The sequence below is a fragment of the Glycine soja genome, chromosome 10 (assembly GCF_004193775.1).
Source record: "Glycine soja cultivar W05 chromosome 10, ASM419377v2, whole genome shotgun sequence".
NCBI lineage: Eukaryota > Viridiplantae > Streptophyta > Magnoliopsida > Fabales > Fabaceae > Glycine > Glycine soja.
In genome coordinates, this window is record NC_041011.1 from 4,554,953 (window position 1) to 4,569,658 (window position 14,706).

The following is a 14,706-nucleotide window of genomic DNA, read 5'->3' on the forward strand; positions in this document are numbered from 1 at the left end:
GTAAATACAATACTAATGATTTACAATAACATTCACATATCTTATTTAACGAATTGACTAATACTTTTTTGATTTATTATCCTATTTTCGACTTAAATGAAAAAAAATTAAAACCCTCCTTTGTTAAAAAAAATAGAATTTCATCACAACCAAATTTGTAAACCTAATCCAAAAGCCCAAACAGAAGTGATATATATAGTATAGGTTTGATTGAGAAGTGCATCAAGCTTCATGCACCTCACCAGCAGAATATCCATTCCTTGTTAATTATAAGGGATTAGCAACGAGACTAATCGGTAATTAACATCAATAATCACCCCACATAAATATATTTACACTGTCATCACCCTATGTTTTGTTTTCCAAGTTGCAAGCGTGTGCAATCACCCTTTCTTCCTTCCCCTGGTTTTCTTCAATTCTTATTTTTTTTCTCCTTTTTCTATTTTTTTTCATCAATTTACTTAATTGTTCATCAATCCATTATTTTATTGTTATTCTCTCAGAATAAACAATTCGGCGAAGAAGTAAGACGAAGAAAGAAGAAAGAAGAAAGAAAGAAGAGTAGCGTTTCCTTAAAATTCACCATAACATCATCGGTTTGTTTGTGTTATTTTGTTGATACGAAAACTGGGTCTTCGATAGTAATTTGAAACTGTTGTCGTTTTGAGTCTTCAACTTCTCGTGATTGTTTTTGCCACTGATCGTGTTCTTTTTGCTGTCATTGTGTGTTTGTTTCTTCATAATAATTGCTTTGTATTTTTGTTTCCCTTTTTTTGTTTATTAATTTTTTGTGTGTGCATATTTATCTGTTGTGGAAATTGTGGTGTTTGATTTGTTCACTCTGAGGTTTCAGTTTTTAAATTGATTTAGTCTTTCGTTTATGATGTTGTAAGAATGCATCATCGGCACCCACAGCAGCTCTGTCCCCATTTTTTTGTGAATAAGGTTTTGATGAGTAATTTAACTGAGATGATGTTGAAAATTAAGAAAAAGAATAATGACTACTACTTATGATGGTTATATTTGAGGAAAGCTTTGAATAAGAGTTTGGTTGTTTTGGATCGCAGTTATTAATTTACCCTTTTTTTCAAGTTAAATTACAGAAACAACAAAATGTCAGTTTTTGGTTCAGAATTCAAAGTTGTTTGTTTGGTTTATATGTGGTTAAGGATTTATTATGGTGATGAATGAAAACTGATTAAGGTTTTGAACTGTGCAGGGTTCTGTTTCCATTTGTGTGTAGAGGCAATTCATGGGAAGTCGAGGCCAAAAGCGTCCTGAGATGGTTGATGAACTGCCTGCTGATAAGCGGGCGTGCAGTTCATTGGATTTTAGACCAAGTACTTCAAACTCATCAGTTCAAACCCAGATGAATTCAACAGTGGAGGCGCATGATCATGACATGGATACTTCCTCATCTGCTTCGGCTTCGAGTCAATCAGAGGGAGAGCCAGAGAAGGATTCGGCTTATGGATCGTGTGATTCAGATGACATGGAGCAGCATCACAGCACTCTCCATGAATATCACAGGCAGAGACTGTCCAGTGATCATGGGAAATTTAAAACTATTATATCTAGCTTGAGTGGTCTGACTGAACCCTCTCTTCAATTAGCCGTACTAACCGAACTTTGTGAGGTTCTGTCATTTTGTACAGAGGGTTCAATCTCCAGCATGACTTCAGACTTGTTATCACCACTACTTGTAAAGCTGGCACAGCATGAGAGTAACCCAGATATAATGTTGTTTTCCATTAGGGCCATCACCTATATCTGCGATCTGTATCCTCGATCAGCTGCTTTTCTTGTTCGTCATGATGCTGTTACTACTTTATGTCAAAGATTATTGGCAATTGAGTATCAAGATGTAGCTGAACAGGTAATTATTGTTTTGCTCGTCCATAGTATATGTTTTGTTTTTAATAGAGAAAGAAAGCAATGTAACTTATTGATGTTGAATTTATGAAGTGTCTCCAAGCATTGGAAAAAATATCACGCGAGCAACCACTTGCTTGCTTACAGGCTGGGACAATTATGGCTGTTCTGAACTATATTGACTTCTTCTCAACAAGCACACAGGTAAGGCTCTAACATAATAGGGCATCATCTTCATGAGTAATGACGATTTTTTCTTGTCATCCTTCACGACATGAGTTTTATTGGTTTATGTATTCTCCCCCTTTCACCAGAGAGTTGCACTTGCTACTGTGGTGAACATATGTAAGAAGCTTCCTTCTGAAAGCCCTTCACCTTTCATGGAGGCAGTGCCTATACTGTGCAATCTTCTTCAGTATGAGGATCGACAGGTACCGGTGAATTGATTTCAGATGCTTATAATTCAGATTTGTATCTTTTCATTGTGTTGTGGTTTCATCTTCCCTTCGCTAATATCTACTGAACTGCAAATATAATTCTGCAGCTTGTTGAAAATGTTGCTACCTGCTTAATCAAAATTGTGGAGCGAGTTGCGCAGTCCTCTGAAATGTTGGATGAGCTTTGTAACCATGGACTGATTCAACAGGTTACACATCTTTTAAGTTTAAATGGTCAGACATCGCTATCTCCATTAATATACAATGTAAGCAATTTTTATCTGCCATATTCATATCCTAAAACTTTCCCTTTTTTTCTTATGAACTTTAAAGTTGATGTAAATCTATTATTTTGTTTGTCAGGGATTGATAGGATTACTTGTCAAACTTTCATCTGGGTCACTTGTAGCCTTCAGGACTTTATATGAACTCAATATAAGCAGCATACTGAGAGAGATATTATCTACATTTGACCTCTCACATGGAGTATCAACTTCACTGCTTGTTGGTGGACACTGTAATCGGGTATGTAACTTAGGCTCCACTCTGTTCTGTCTTTAACTAGTGTGCAGCAGCACAGCTTGATTAATTTCTTATTTCCAAATTGAAAAATATAGGTATATTTAGTTGTGATGAATTTTTTGATTGGTAATGTTTTCATAATTTTTTAAGTTTAGTGATTATGGCATTTATGTGATACAATTTTTTAGAAGCTATTTTTTTTGTAACTTCAAAGAAAACACAAACCTTTTTTTTTGAAAACTTAGATATTTATTATTATTTTTTTTAAACATGTCTTCGATAATTCTTTAAAAAAAGTTAAAGCTATCATATCCTTTCTGAGAAGTATATATTTTTATCAAATGCAATATTGGTATTTAGCCCCTAAAAGCATCCTTACTCTTCACCCAATTGCTTATGGTATGACTGTGTGAGCTTTACTGTACCTATGCATTAAAAGTATTCGGAGTTAAATTTTCTGTTCTTGTTGTGTTTGTTAAAATCTGTTCTTCATATTTATTTAACAAACATAACAAGATTTTATCGAGTGTTCAGAGTTAATAATCAATATGAAGAACATATATTATTAAAATGCATTTAATGTCATTCAGAAGTACATAAAAGGGTTATCTTTTCTAATGTATTCAAGGATGAGATTTGTTAGATTTCTTATAAATAAGCCGTGTGAAAGGTGTGTCATATAGTTTGCCGATTTGCTAGGTATATGAAGCACTCAAATTGCTAAATGAGCTTCTCCCTGTCCGGGCTAAAGATGAGAATGATCAACTCATGCTAGACAAAGAATCCTTTCTAGATAATAGCCCAGATCTTCTGCGAAGACTTGGAATGGATGTGTTTCCCATGTTAATCCAGGTTAGTTGATTTTTTTGTAATTAACTAAACGATCTTCCTTTATTTTAATTACATTTCAATACCTACCATCCTTGTACAGGTGTTCAATTCTGGTGCGAGTTTATATGTTTGCTATGGGAGTCTATCTGTAATGTACAAGTTGGTTAGTTTGAGCAAATCTGACATGCTTGTTGCATTGCTTAAGAATGCCAATATTTCAAGGTGAAGCAGGCCTCCTTTCCTTAGTGTTTCATTATTGACTATTAAATGAATTTATATTGATGTTGATTTTACCTGGTTAACATGGCAGTTTTTTGGCTGGAGTATTCACTCGAAAGGATCACCACATGCTAATGTTAGCATTACAAATTGCTGAGATAATCCTTCAAAATTTTTCAGATGATTTCCTAAAGTTGTTTGTAAAGGAAGGTGTCTTTTTTGCCATTGAGGCACTATTAACACCAGAAAGATCTTCAAAGTTGATGTACCCAGCATTTGGTGGCATTCAGCTGTCATTGGACTCTAGTCAAAAGTCTTCTTCAAGAGATGCCCTCAAGTGTTTATGTTTTGCATTTTCAACTGGCCAATCCCCTACATCCTTAGAAGCCAGAAATTGCAAACTGGACAAAGACTCTCTTTATAATCTTGCAACGCATATAAAAAACAAATTCTTAGCACCAGAATTATTTGATTCTGAGAAAGGATTGACTGGTATTCTACAGAATCTCAGAGCACTTTCTAATGATTTGTTGAGCATGTCTACTGACAGTGGTGCTCTTGCTGTGCATGAAGAGAAGATCAATAATATATTATATCAAATTATGGACAAGCTTACTGGCAAGGAACAAGTTTCTACTTTTGAATTTATTGAAAGTGGAGTCGTGAAATCACTTGTTAATTGTTTATCTCATGGTCAGTATATCAGGGAAAAAAAGAGAGTACATGGTGTTTGTAATTATAATCTTGTCATAGAAAAACGATTTGAGGCTTTGGCTAGTGTATGCTTATGTGCTTCTCAGCCTCTCTCAGGTGAAACACCCCTTTCTATGTTAATCAGGAACTTGCAGACTGCACTGGCTTCATTGGAAGCTTTTCCTATTGTTCTGAGCAATGGACCAAAACTGAGAAATTCATTTGCTACTGTTCCTAATGGGTGTTCCATTCCTTACCCTTGCCTGAAAGTTCGTTTTGTCAAGGGAGAGGGAGAGACTTTCCTGAATGACTACACTGAGGATTTTCATACTGTTGACCCATTTTCTTCTGTGCATTCCATTGAAAGATATCTATGGCCAAAGGTCAGTGCAAAAGGCACAGAGCATGCTAGATCGTCATCTGTCCAAGTAGTGTCGCAACCTGAAAGTCCTTCTCCCCTTCAATCACCATCAAATGCAAGTTCAGTCCCAGTTGAAATTCCCGTAATTTTAAGGACTTCTGACATGATGACAGATCTCCCTGAAACACAGGTGATATTTGTAACCATAATTATTGATTTGCAGAACTATCTGCCTATTTCTGTGTGTTTTTTCCTTTGTTAATTTATATTATTTTTGGTTAATGAGATTTTTGTTTTAATTTAGATTTTTTTCCCAACTATATTATTTTGCAGATGGAAGAGGCAAAGTTGTCACAGCCTAGACCTGGTCAAGCAGTCAATGAGAATGCTGGGGAATCATCATCCTCTGGAACTCAGGTTGTAAAGATAATGCATAAAATTCTTGCTTGTTATTTTTGTCAAACTAAGTTTTTAATTCTACATAATTGTTCTTGGCATTTAAGCTTGATGTGTTTTCCAAATTGTGTCATTTTACAGTTTTTAACTTTTAAATCAATTAAGATTATATAAATTTTCTGGTTACTTGAGTATAATTTTCCATTTTTATTTAGATATTAATACTTTTCCATTTGTGTTATTCTTTACCTTAAACTTGCTACTTGTGTTGTCATTCTTGTATCTCTTTTTACAAAAAATCTTTTACTAATTTTCTTTATGATAACAAGTATATGTTGCACTTTTGAATGTATTTGAACTCTTTGTGCCTTTTTCTATCAGGGTTATGCTGAACAGGAACTGCAAATGAATACAGAACCAAACTCAAAACTAGAAAAACAGCATCCTGCATCTTGTAGCAATGAAGCTGGTCAAAAGCTTGATTTTTACCTCGAAGGACAACACCTGGATCATAAATTGACTCTATATCAGGCAATTCTTCACCATATAATAAAAAAAAATGCAGATTCTTTTTCTAGTGCAAAACTGTGGAGTCAAGTGCACATAATAACCTATAGAAGGGATGTAGAATCTGAGGATGTAATACCTCCTGAATGTCATTCTTCACCCCAGCATTTCTCTGATGAAAAAGTTTTAGCTTATTATCAGCATACTCCTTTTTTCTCAGACATGTTCTCTTGTGAACTAGTTTCTGATTTGGAGATGTCCAGTCCAATTTATGATATTTTGTTTCTTCTTAAAAGCTTGGAAAGCATGAACAGAATTATATTTCACCTTATGTCGCGTGAAAGAATTTGTGCTTTTGCCCAAGGGAAAGTTGATAACCTGGATAGTCTAAAAATAACAGTTCCTTCTGTCCCACAGATTGAGTTTGTAAGCAGTAAGTTGACAGAGAAGCTAGAGCAACAGATGAGGGACTCTTTGGCTGTCTCCATTTGTGGTATGCCATTGTGGTGTAATCAATTAATGGCTTCATGTCCTTTCTTATTTAGTTTTGAGGCAAGATGCAAATACTTCAGATTGGCAGCATTTGGTCAGCCACAAGTCCAACCTTCTCACAACGGCTCAGGAACAGTAAGTGACAGGCGACTGAGCCCTGGTGGATTGCCTCGAAAGAAATTTTTAGTTCATCGCGACCGGATTTTGGAATCTGCTGCACAAATGATGGACCTGCATGCCAGTAATAAAGTGGTTCTTGAGGTGGAATATGATGAAGAAGTGGGCACTGGTCTTGGACCAACTTTGGAATTTTATACCTTGGTGTGCCAGGAGTTCCAGAAATCTGGCTTGGCCATGTGGAGAGAAGATGATTCTTCCTTTACCCTCAAGACAAACTTGCAGGCTGAGGAAATAGGAGTTCATTCCTTTTATGGACTCTTTCCTCGTCCATGGTCATCAATGCAAGATACATCTGGTGGCATACAGTTCTCTGAAGTAACAAAGAATTTTTTCCTTCTAGGCCAAGTTGTTGCTAAAGCACTTCAAGATGGAAGGATCTTAGATCTTCACTTCTCAAAAGCTTTCTATAAACTTATTCTTGGAAAGGTAACCAATTCTCAGTGCAACTAATGAACTTCGCATTGCAACCCAGCAACACAGTAAGATTTATAGTTGTCCTTATAACTGACTAAATCTCTCTGCTTATTACCATCTCTTCAGGAACTTTCTCTCTACGACATACAATCCTTTGATCCTGGGCTTGGTAAGGTGCTACAAGAGTTTCAAGCATTAGTTATGAGGAAGAAATTTATGGAATCTGTCAGTGGAGGGAATTCCGAGTTGCAGTATGGACTAAGCTTTCGAGATATGAGCATTGAAGATCTTTGTCTTGATTTTACTCTTCCTGGGTTTCCTGATATTGTTCTTGCTTCAGGGACCGATCATACCATGGTATGGCATTGCTTGACATTTTTTTGCAATTCAATTCTCACTTTCATCCTTTCAATGGAAGAATATAAATTTATCTTTTTCTGTAGGTAAATATGAGAAACTTGGAGGATTATGTTTCTCTTATTGTCGATGCAACTGTGAGGTCTGGAGTTTCAAGACAAGTGGAAGCTTTTAAATCTGGCTTTAACCAGGTCTCTCACTTTGTCTTAATAATATTCAAAATACTTGTTGCTTCTATTTTTTTTTTAAGTAACTTAAAACATGAGAGAATGAAAGAAGTCTGATGCTCAAGACTCCTCAACCTAGGTGATGAAAATATTTGGACTATTAGACACTGCTTACATGTGATTCCTTAGTTAATATATCATCAGAACTAGGTTTTGTGTTTGATCCTCTTCTATGTCATTTCTTATTGTGTCTTCATTGTATGCCATCAAGATCAGTAACTGTATATATAGTGAATATGAAGTTTTCTTTTGGATTTACCATTTACAATACTGTTCATGAATTTCTACTATATCTTCACTGTGATTCTCATTTTTTTTTCTAATTTGTCTTCTACTTTCAGGTTTTCTCCATTGATCATCTTCGGATTTTCAATGAAGAAGAACTTGAGCGAATGCTTTGTGGAGAGTATGACTCTTGGGCTGTAAGTACAAATTTCATTCTTTTTCAATTTGTATATGTTCTTTTCTTTTTTAGAGGAGAGGAAGAACAATTAAAATAAATAATGTCGTGTTAGCAGGTCAACGAGTTTGGAGATCACATTAAGTTTGATCATGGGTATACTGCTAGCAGTCCTCCCATTGTTAATGTAAGCATTATGCATATTAAACTTTTGATCTTACTTGAACATATTTTGATTTCTTAACCTGAATCTCATAACTTTATGAACTGTGTCCTGCTGTGGACCCAGTTGTTGGAGATTGTCCGAGAGTTTGATAATGGACAGCGACGAGCATTTCTGCAGTTTGTGACGGGCGCACCTCGCCTTCCTCCGGGAGGATTGGCATCTCTCAATCCGAAGTTAACTATTGTCCGAAAGGTTTGCTGATTATATACTTAATATTTTTTGTGTGGATTTTTATCCTTAACAATAACCCATTTTTTCTTTGTGTTATTTACTTATAATCGTTTGTTTTAACAGCATTGTAGCAACCGGGCAGACACAGACCTACCTAGCGTGATGACTTGTGCAAATTATCTCAAGCTGCCTCCGTACTCATCAAAAGTACCTTATCAATTTATACTATTTCAAACTTGTATTAGTAAAAACACATAAAAAATGTTTTGGAAAATGATTTTCTTACATTTGAGCCTTAATATTCTTTAGCAACTTTCTTCTATTTCAGGAAAGGATGAAAGAGAAGCTCTTGTATGCCATAACAGAGGGTCAAGGATCTTTCCACCTTTCATAATTGCACTCTCTTAACTGGTCCATAATTGAAGAATTATGAAGATGTAATTATTAGGGTAATTGATAGTTATGTAGATAAGGGTGCTAGTGGCTTGCTGGCAGTGGTCTAAATGAGTTTATTGCAGTGGTGGTCACACGAGTCACTCGGCGATGAAGCTTCTATCTTCACTGACTACAAAAAATTGTTGGGGGTGTGTACATAGCACGCTGATAGTTTAGTTGATTGACTTGTATCAGCTGTACAGACACGGAGGGCACTTTTTAAGGGTCACGCTTGATATTTGATGTACAGTATTTGTACAGGAACCTTAATCATTAAAATTTTAGTCGTTTACTCGCATAATGATAGTGGTTTCTTATCTTTTGCTTAAGTTGCATCTGAGATGGTTTTAAATTGTAGTATTTGATTCTCCTTTAAATTTCATACCACTTTCTTTTTTATTTTTTAATTTCCATTTACAGTTTTGCACTGTTTTTTTTAATATGTCAAAATCGAAGACAATGGAAATTTACAATAATTTGCTTCAACCAAATGAGTTTAACTCCATTGACAGTTTTGTACTGTTCCATGACAGAAACTTGAGATGACTTGATTGCATATTAAGTTAATAAAATGTAATAATGTTCCTAAAAAAATTGGTAATAATGTAAGAGCTTTTTGGTAAGATTCATCGAAAAAAAGAGTTGCCCCATTGGAGAGAAAAAGTGCCTAACTACTTATATTGGGGATAATAAGTGTTGTGTAAGCGGTTCCATCGATAGCATTCAAGAGAGTTGTTCCATTAAAAAAGTTGCTTCAATGTTTTTCTTATAAAATTCAACAAAAAAATTGCATTCGTTGGTTCTTGTACCAAAATCCTAAATGTCACGTGGTAATATGGAACGAAGGGAGTTACCCACATACTTTAAAATGATATTCTATTTTAGACTTAAATATAAATAAATTTAATTAATTTATCTAATTTAATATTATTATTATAAAAATGTTTTTCATTCGATATCAAATTTCTATAAAAAAAATATTTTAAAAATAATTTTATTTTTAATTTAAGATTAATAAAATTAAATAATATGAACCAGTGAAATTATTATGAATATTTTTTATAGCAGTTGCGTAGCGTGGCAGAGAATCGAAATCCGACATCCATGAGTTTGTGAAGGGAACACCAAAAACGTAGTTAGCGCCAAATCCATTATTAGTTAGTCTTCCTTATCCCAAATGAACGCCACACTCTTACAACCCCCACTCTCTCCCTTCCAACGCGCCACCACCACAAACTCCCCGGAACCCCGCGACCAGAAGCTTCTCTCTCTCCTTCGAGACCGCAAAACCGAAGAAGCCTGGCTCGCTTACTCCCACTCCACGCACCTCCCTAACCCCACCTGCCTCAGTCGCTTGGTCTCTCAGCTCTCTTACCAGAACACACTCTCTTCTCTCACGCGCGCCCAGTCCATCGTCACCCGCCTCCGCAATGAGCGCCAGCTTCACCGCCTCGACGCCAACTGCCTCGGCCTCCTCGCCGTCTCCGCCACCAAGGCCAACCACACGCTCTACGCCGCCTCCCTCCTCCGCTCCATGCTCCGCTCCGGCTACCTCCCCCACGTTAAGGCCTGGACCGCCGTCGTCGCCTGCCTCGCCTCCTCCCCTGACCGCGGCGATGGCCCCGCCGAGGCCCTCCAGCTCTTCCGCTCCGTCACGCGCCGCCTCCGCCGGCTCCCCGACCCCGCCATGGCCGCCGCGTCGCGCCCCGACACGGCCGCCGTCAACGCCGCGCTCAACGCCTGCGCCAATTTGGGTGATCCCAGGGCCTTCTTGCAGGTGTTCGATGAAATGCCGCAGTTCAATGTTGCCCCTGATGCGTTGAGTTATAACACTATGATTAAGCTGTGTTGTAGAATTGGTAGAAAGGACTTGCTTGTGTTTGTTCTGGAGAGGGTTCTTCAGTTGGAGATTCCTTTTTGTGTCACCACTTTGCAGTCCCTTGTTTCTGCTTATGTTGAGTTTGGTGATTTGGAAACTGCTGAGAAATTGGTTCAGGCAATGAGGGAAGAAAGGAGGGATATTTGTAGGGTGCTGAAGGAGTGTAGCAATTTAGAGTATTCGAGTGGTAATGAATCAAGTGATGATGATGATGATGATGATGATGATGATGATGACAATGATTGCATTTTTGAGAAGTTGCTTCCGAATTTGGTCGATCAAAGTGGCAATGAGGTTGAACCACCCTTGTTGCCAAAAGGTTATGCTCCAAACACTAGGACTTACACCACTCTAATGAAGGGTTATATGAATGCAGGACGTGTGAGTGATACGGTGAGGATGCTTGAGGCGATGCGGCGGCTGGATGATAAGGGTAGTCAACCTGATCATGTTTCCTACACCACTGTGGTTTCGGCACTTGTGAAGGTGGGTGCCATGGACCGCGCTCGTCAGGTTCTTGCTGAGATGACCAGGATTGGCGTGCCTGCGAATTTGATAACTTACAATGTTCTCCTCAAGGGTTATTGCAAACAGCTGCAGATAGATAAGGCAAGGGAATTGCTCAAGGAGATGGTTGATGATGCAGGGATACAGCCGGATGTGGTGTCTTATAACATACTCATTGATGGGTGTATACTGGTGGATGACAGTGCTGGGGCTCTTTCCTTCTTTAATGAGATGAGAGCAAGAGGAATAGCTCCCACCAAGATTAGTTACACTACTTTGATGAAGGCTTTCGCATACTCGGGTCAGCCGAAGCTTGCTCACAGAGTGTTTAACGAGATGGACAGTGACCCTCGGGTGAAGGTGGATTTGATCGCGTGGAACATGTTGGTGGAAGGATATTGCAGGTTGGGGTTGGTGGAAGAGGCGAAGAAAGTGGTTCAGAAGATGAAGGAGAGTGGATTTCACCCTGATGTGGGCACTTATGGCAGTTTAGCCAACGGAATTGCATTGGCAAGGAAACCCGGAGAGGCACTTCTGCTTTGGAACGAAGTGAAGGAGAGGTGTGAGGTGGGAAAGGAAGGGGGGAAATCTGATTCTTCTGTTCCTCCGTTGAAACCGGATGGAGCGCTTTTAGATACTATTGCTGATATCTGTGTGAGGGCTGCTTTCTTTAGAAAGGCATTGGAAATAGTGGCTTGCATGGAGGAGAATGGGATACCTCCCAACAAGACCAAGTTTACTAGAATCTATGTGGAAATGCATTCAAGAATGTTTACTAGTAAGCATGCTTCAAGGGCTAGACAAGACAGAAGAGTAGAGAGGAAAAGGGCTGCTGAGGCGTTTAAGTTTTGGCTGGGTTTGCCTAATTCCTATTATGATGGAAGTGAGTGGCGGTTAGAACCTATGGAAGGGTATGGCAATACCTCTGATTCGGTTTAGTTGCTCCCCCTTTCATAGCTTGTCAAAACATACTCAAGTATGAGAAAGGACACTTCTATTCTACAATGTAGAAATAAATGTTTAGTTAACAAAAAAAAGTGCCTATTGTACTCTACAACTGCAATGTCGTTTTGTAATTAAAACACAGGTTTCCCAGGTATGAAATCAATGAATAATTTCGATGACTTTTTTTTTTATGCATCAGTCTCCATTCATTTTTTAATTTACATAATAAAATGAATCTTTTTTAATCTTGTTTTTCAAAATTTAAAAAGTTAATATAATACTACCTTTGTTTCTTTTTATGAGAAACAAGTTATACTGAATTTTAGACTATAACTTGTTTCTTATAAATAGGAACAGAGGTAATATGATATAATAGATTTAGATAAATATAGTATATTTAAAGAAAATATCAAGATTATTGATATGTTTATTCGATATTGTACAGAACGTCTTCAACTGTAAAATTATATTATATCATGCATTTATCCTATATAATTCATTATCTGTTCTAGTTTCAAGCCACAGAGAAGGTGAAGCTGGGCAATGCATGATCCAAGTATTCTGGCTTGAGTGCAGAAACAGACTCTTGCTTGAACTGCAGAATCTTTTACTGAACTAACGTAATATTTGCAGAATCTTGTGAAGTAGCCAGTTCTGATTGCATAAAAAATGTATATTAGGATTAATCTACAGTCACATTTATTTGGATGAAGCAGTAAAAGGAAATGAATTTTCTCTAATTGTTATATCCCAATTGTTTTGAGCTTTATTTACCAACTTCCTTTAGTTATTTTGTCTTCAAGTGTCATTTATAGTTAGATTTGTCATTTGTCGTAAGCTTAAACTTGGCAATTGCTAAATGTACCTCCTATACTTGGGGCATAGTTATAAAGTTGGATAATCCGTACTAGTCATCAAGGAAAGGTTTTTTTATGAAGCATAAGTTAAGGAAAGGTTTGCATTTCATGTACACTTTCTTATGTATGTGTTGAATTCATTGGGAATACACCCGTGTGGATGCTGAATGTGTGTGTGCATTTTACCTGTTTCTGTTGTCATACTGCTAGCAACGAGCATGATGTGAGATGTATCTCAATACCATGTCTTTCCCAGTTTCCTTCTGTATGATGATGACAAACAAGTGATGTCTGCACGTAGGGTTGTGCAAAAAAAAATAAAAATAATTCGGACCAAACCAAATTGTAACCGCACTAAAATTAAACCAATTTTTACTCAGATTGATTTGAAAAAAGAAAAAATTGAATTATTTTACCAAACCTGTTCGGTTAACCAAATTGCATTTTACCTGAATCAAATTTTTATTTTAAAAAAATAGTTGAAAATAGGTTTGGTTCTTAGGACTGCTTTAAAATTAGTTCAAAATCAATTCAGTTCAGAGGCAATTTTTAAAACTAGTTTGGTTCCAAAGTCATATTTTAAACTAATTCACCTATTTGGATATAAAATCGAATAGGTTAAAACAGTTTGAAATTGATTTGGTTCAGCGTTTTTTTATCGAACCGGTTTTTCCACTCCATAGTGTGCCGTACCCTTAGAGTGACCTTAGAGGAGAGGCACAGCCTTATTCCCTACTAATAGTTATATATATATATATATATATATATATATATATATAATTAATTGTTGTTTAGTTGTATTTATTTGGGATTGTATAGCTCTATTAAATGTGGCATGGTGCTTGAATATTGGCTCCTAAAGGCCAGTGTCCATTGCTTTTGTAATTTTTTAACCCAACATTAGATATCAGTTTATAAATGGCATTATGCAATCTGACCAGTCTAAAGTCCTTGAACGATCTAGGCAGTGGTGGATGTTGCCCAAAAATTTTGGAGGGCTGAATGATCAAAAACTATATTTAAAATTATTTATGACTTTATTTATAAAATAAATTCTATACTTACTAAATTATTTACACTCACAGGTCACTTCGATCCGTTTAAAGTCCAGTTTGTGAAATCCTCATTTTAAGCAGACCGATTAAATCTATTTCGCGAAATAAATGGATTTTTTATGTCCATATCTGGTCTGCCAAGTCCACATATAAACGAACCGGTTCGCGGGTTCAATTAATAATTTTTTTAAATAAATATGTTTTTGGTTGTTTGACACGATCACAAGCAAGAGAGAGGCATGACGAGGTGGGAGACACAACGTGCAAGAGAGAGGTGCAATGCATAGAAAGGGGCGGCGTGTAAGCCGAGGAGGAGGAAGTAACCTTTTTGCGCAGTGTTTGGCCGAGGTAAGGGAAGCGTAGTGCGGTGCTGGCCGGGGTGGGGAGGTCGCGCACGAGCTAAGGAAGAGAAAGTGATGCCTCGAGCCTCACGGCGGAATGAGGGCGGGGGAAAGAGACGTGCGGCACAGTGAGGATTTAAAAGGGAAGGTTATGAAGTCTCCTCAACTCAAATATTCAATCTATATAATTTTATTTTAAAATTAATTTTCTCTTATACGAGCTATTCCGTGGATTTAATAGATCGGACTCAAGTATTACTTATAATTATACAGATTTGTGAAAAAATAGGCTCATAATTTGCCCAGTCCGCGAGCTCAACGAATCAGCCCGTAGACCTCAACCAGGATACCCACCCCTACTAAAAGGGAAGGAAAAAACTGG

The 14,706-nt window shown here is 37.1% G+C and overlaps 2 protein-coding genes across 6 annotated transcripts; both read left to right on the top strand.

Moving 5' to 3' along the window:
• Positions 1-218: 218 nt before the first annotated feature.
• On the top strand, positions 219-9,075 carry LOC114372395 (E3 ubiquitin-protein ligase UPL4-like). Of its 5 annotated transcripts, none has more exons than XM_028329920.1 (19): positions 307-405; positions 504-596; positions 1,220-1,876; positions 1,966-2,076; positions 2,187-2,303; positions 2,417-2,575; positions 2,673-2,834; positions 3,531-3,683; positions 3,763-3,884; positions 3,973-5,125; positions 5,269-5,352; positions 5,713-6,936; positions 7,051-7,281; positions 7,368-7,472; positions 7,850-7,930; positions 8,027-8,095; positions 8,198-8,326; positions 8,429-8,512; positions 8,634-9,075. In XM_028329920.1, the coding sequence occupies exons 3-19, from the start codon at positions 1,253-1,255 to the stop codon at positions 8,697-8,699; spliced, it is 4,674 nt and encodes a 1,557-aa protein (XP_028185721.1). In that variant the 5' UTR covers positions 307-405; positions 504-596; positions 1,220-1,252; the 3' UTR covers positions 8,700-9,075. The 5 variants fall into 5 exon arrangements, with proteins under 5 accessions (XP_028185726.1, XP_028185721.1, XP_028185723.1 ...); XM_028329922.1 differs by having other exon boundaries at positions 308-405; positions 504-561; XM_028329925.1 differs by lacking the exons at positions 307-405; positions 504-596 and adding an exon at positions 219-296.
• Positions 9,076-9,828: 753 nt separating this feature from the next.
• On the top strand, positions 9,829-12,262 carry LOC114371166 (pentatricopeptide repeat-containing protein At3g09650, chloroplastic). The gene has a single exon (XM_028328600.1). The coding sequence runs from the start codon at positions 9,918-9,920 to the stop codon at positions 12,063-12,065; it is 2,148 nt and encodes a 715-aa protein (XP_028184401.1). The 5' UTR covers positions 9,829-9,917; the 3' UTR covers positions 12,066-12,262.
• Positions 12,263-14,706: the final 2,444 nt, after the last annotated feature.

Excerpts from the sequence above, each read along its gene's own strand:
- LOC114371166 (XM_028328600.1), top strand. The coding sequence starts at position 9,918 with ATGAACGCCACACTCTTACAACCCCCACTCTCTCCCTTCCAACGCGCC.
- LOC114372395 (XM_028329925.1), top strand. The coding sequence starts at position 1,253 with ATGGGAAGTCGAGGCCAAAAGCGTCCTGAGATGGTTGATGAACTGCCT. Across the intron at positions 2,077-2,186 it reads TCTTCTCAACAAGCACACAG|AGAGTTGCACTTGCTACTGT; the intron begins GTAAGGCTCTAA and ends CCCTTTCACCAG. Across the intron at positions 5,353-5,712 it reads CATCATCCTCTGGAACTCAG|GGTTATGCTGAACAGGAACT; the intron begins GTTGTAAAGATA and ends TTTTTCTATCAG.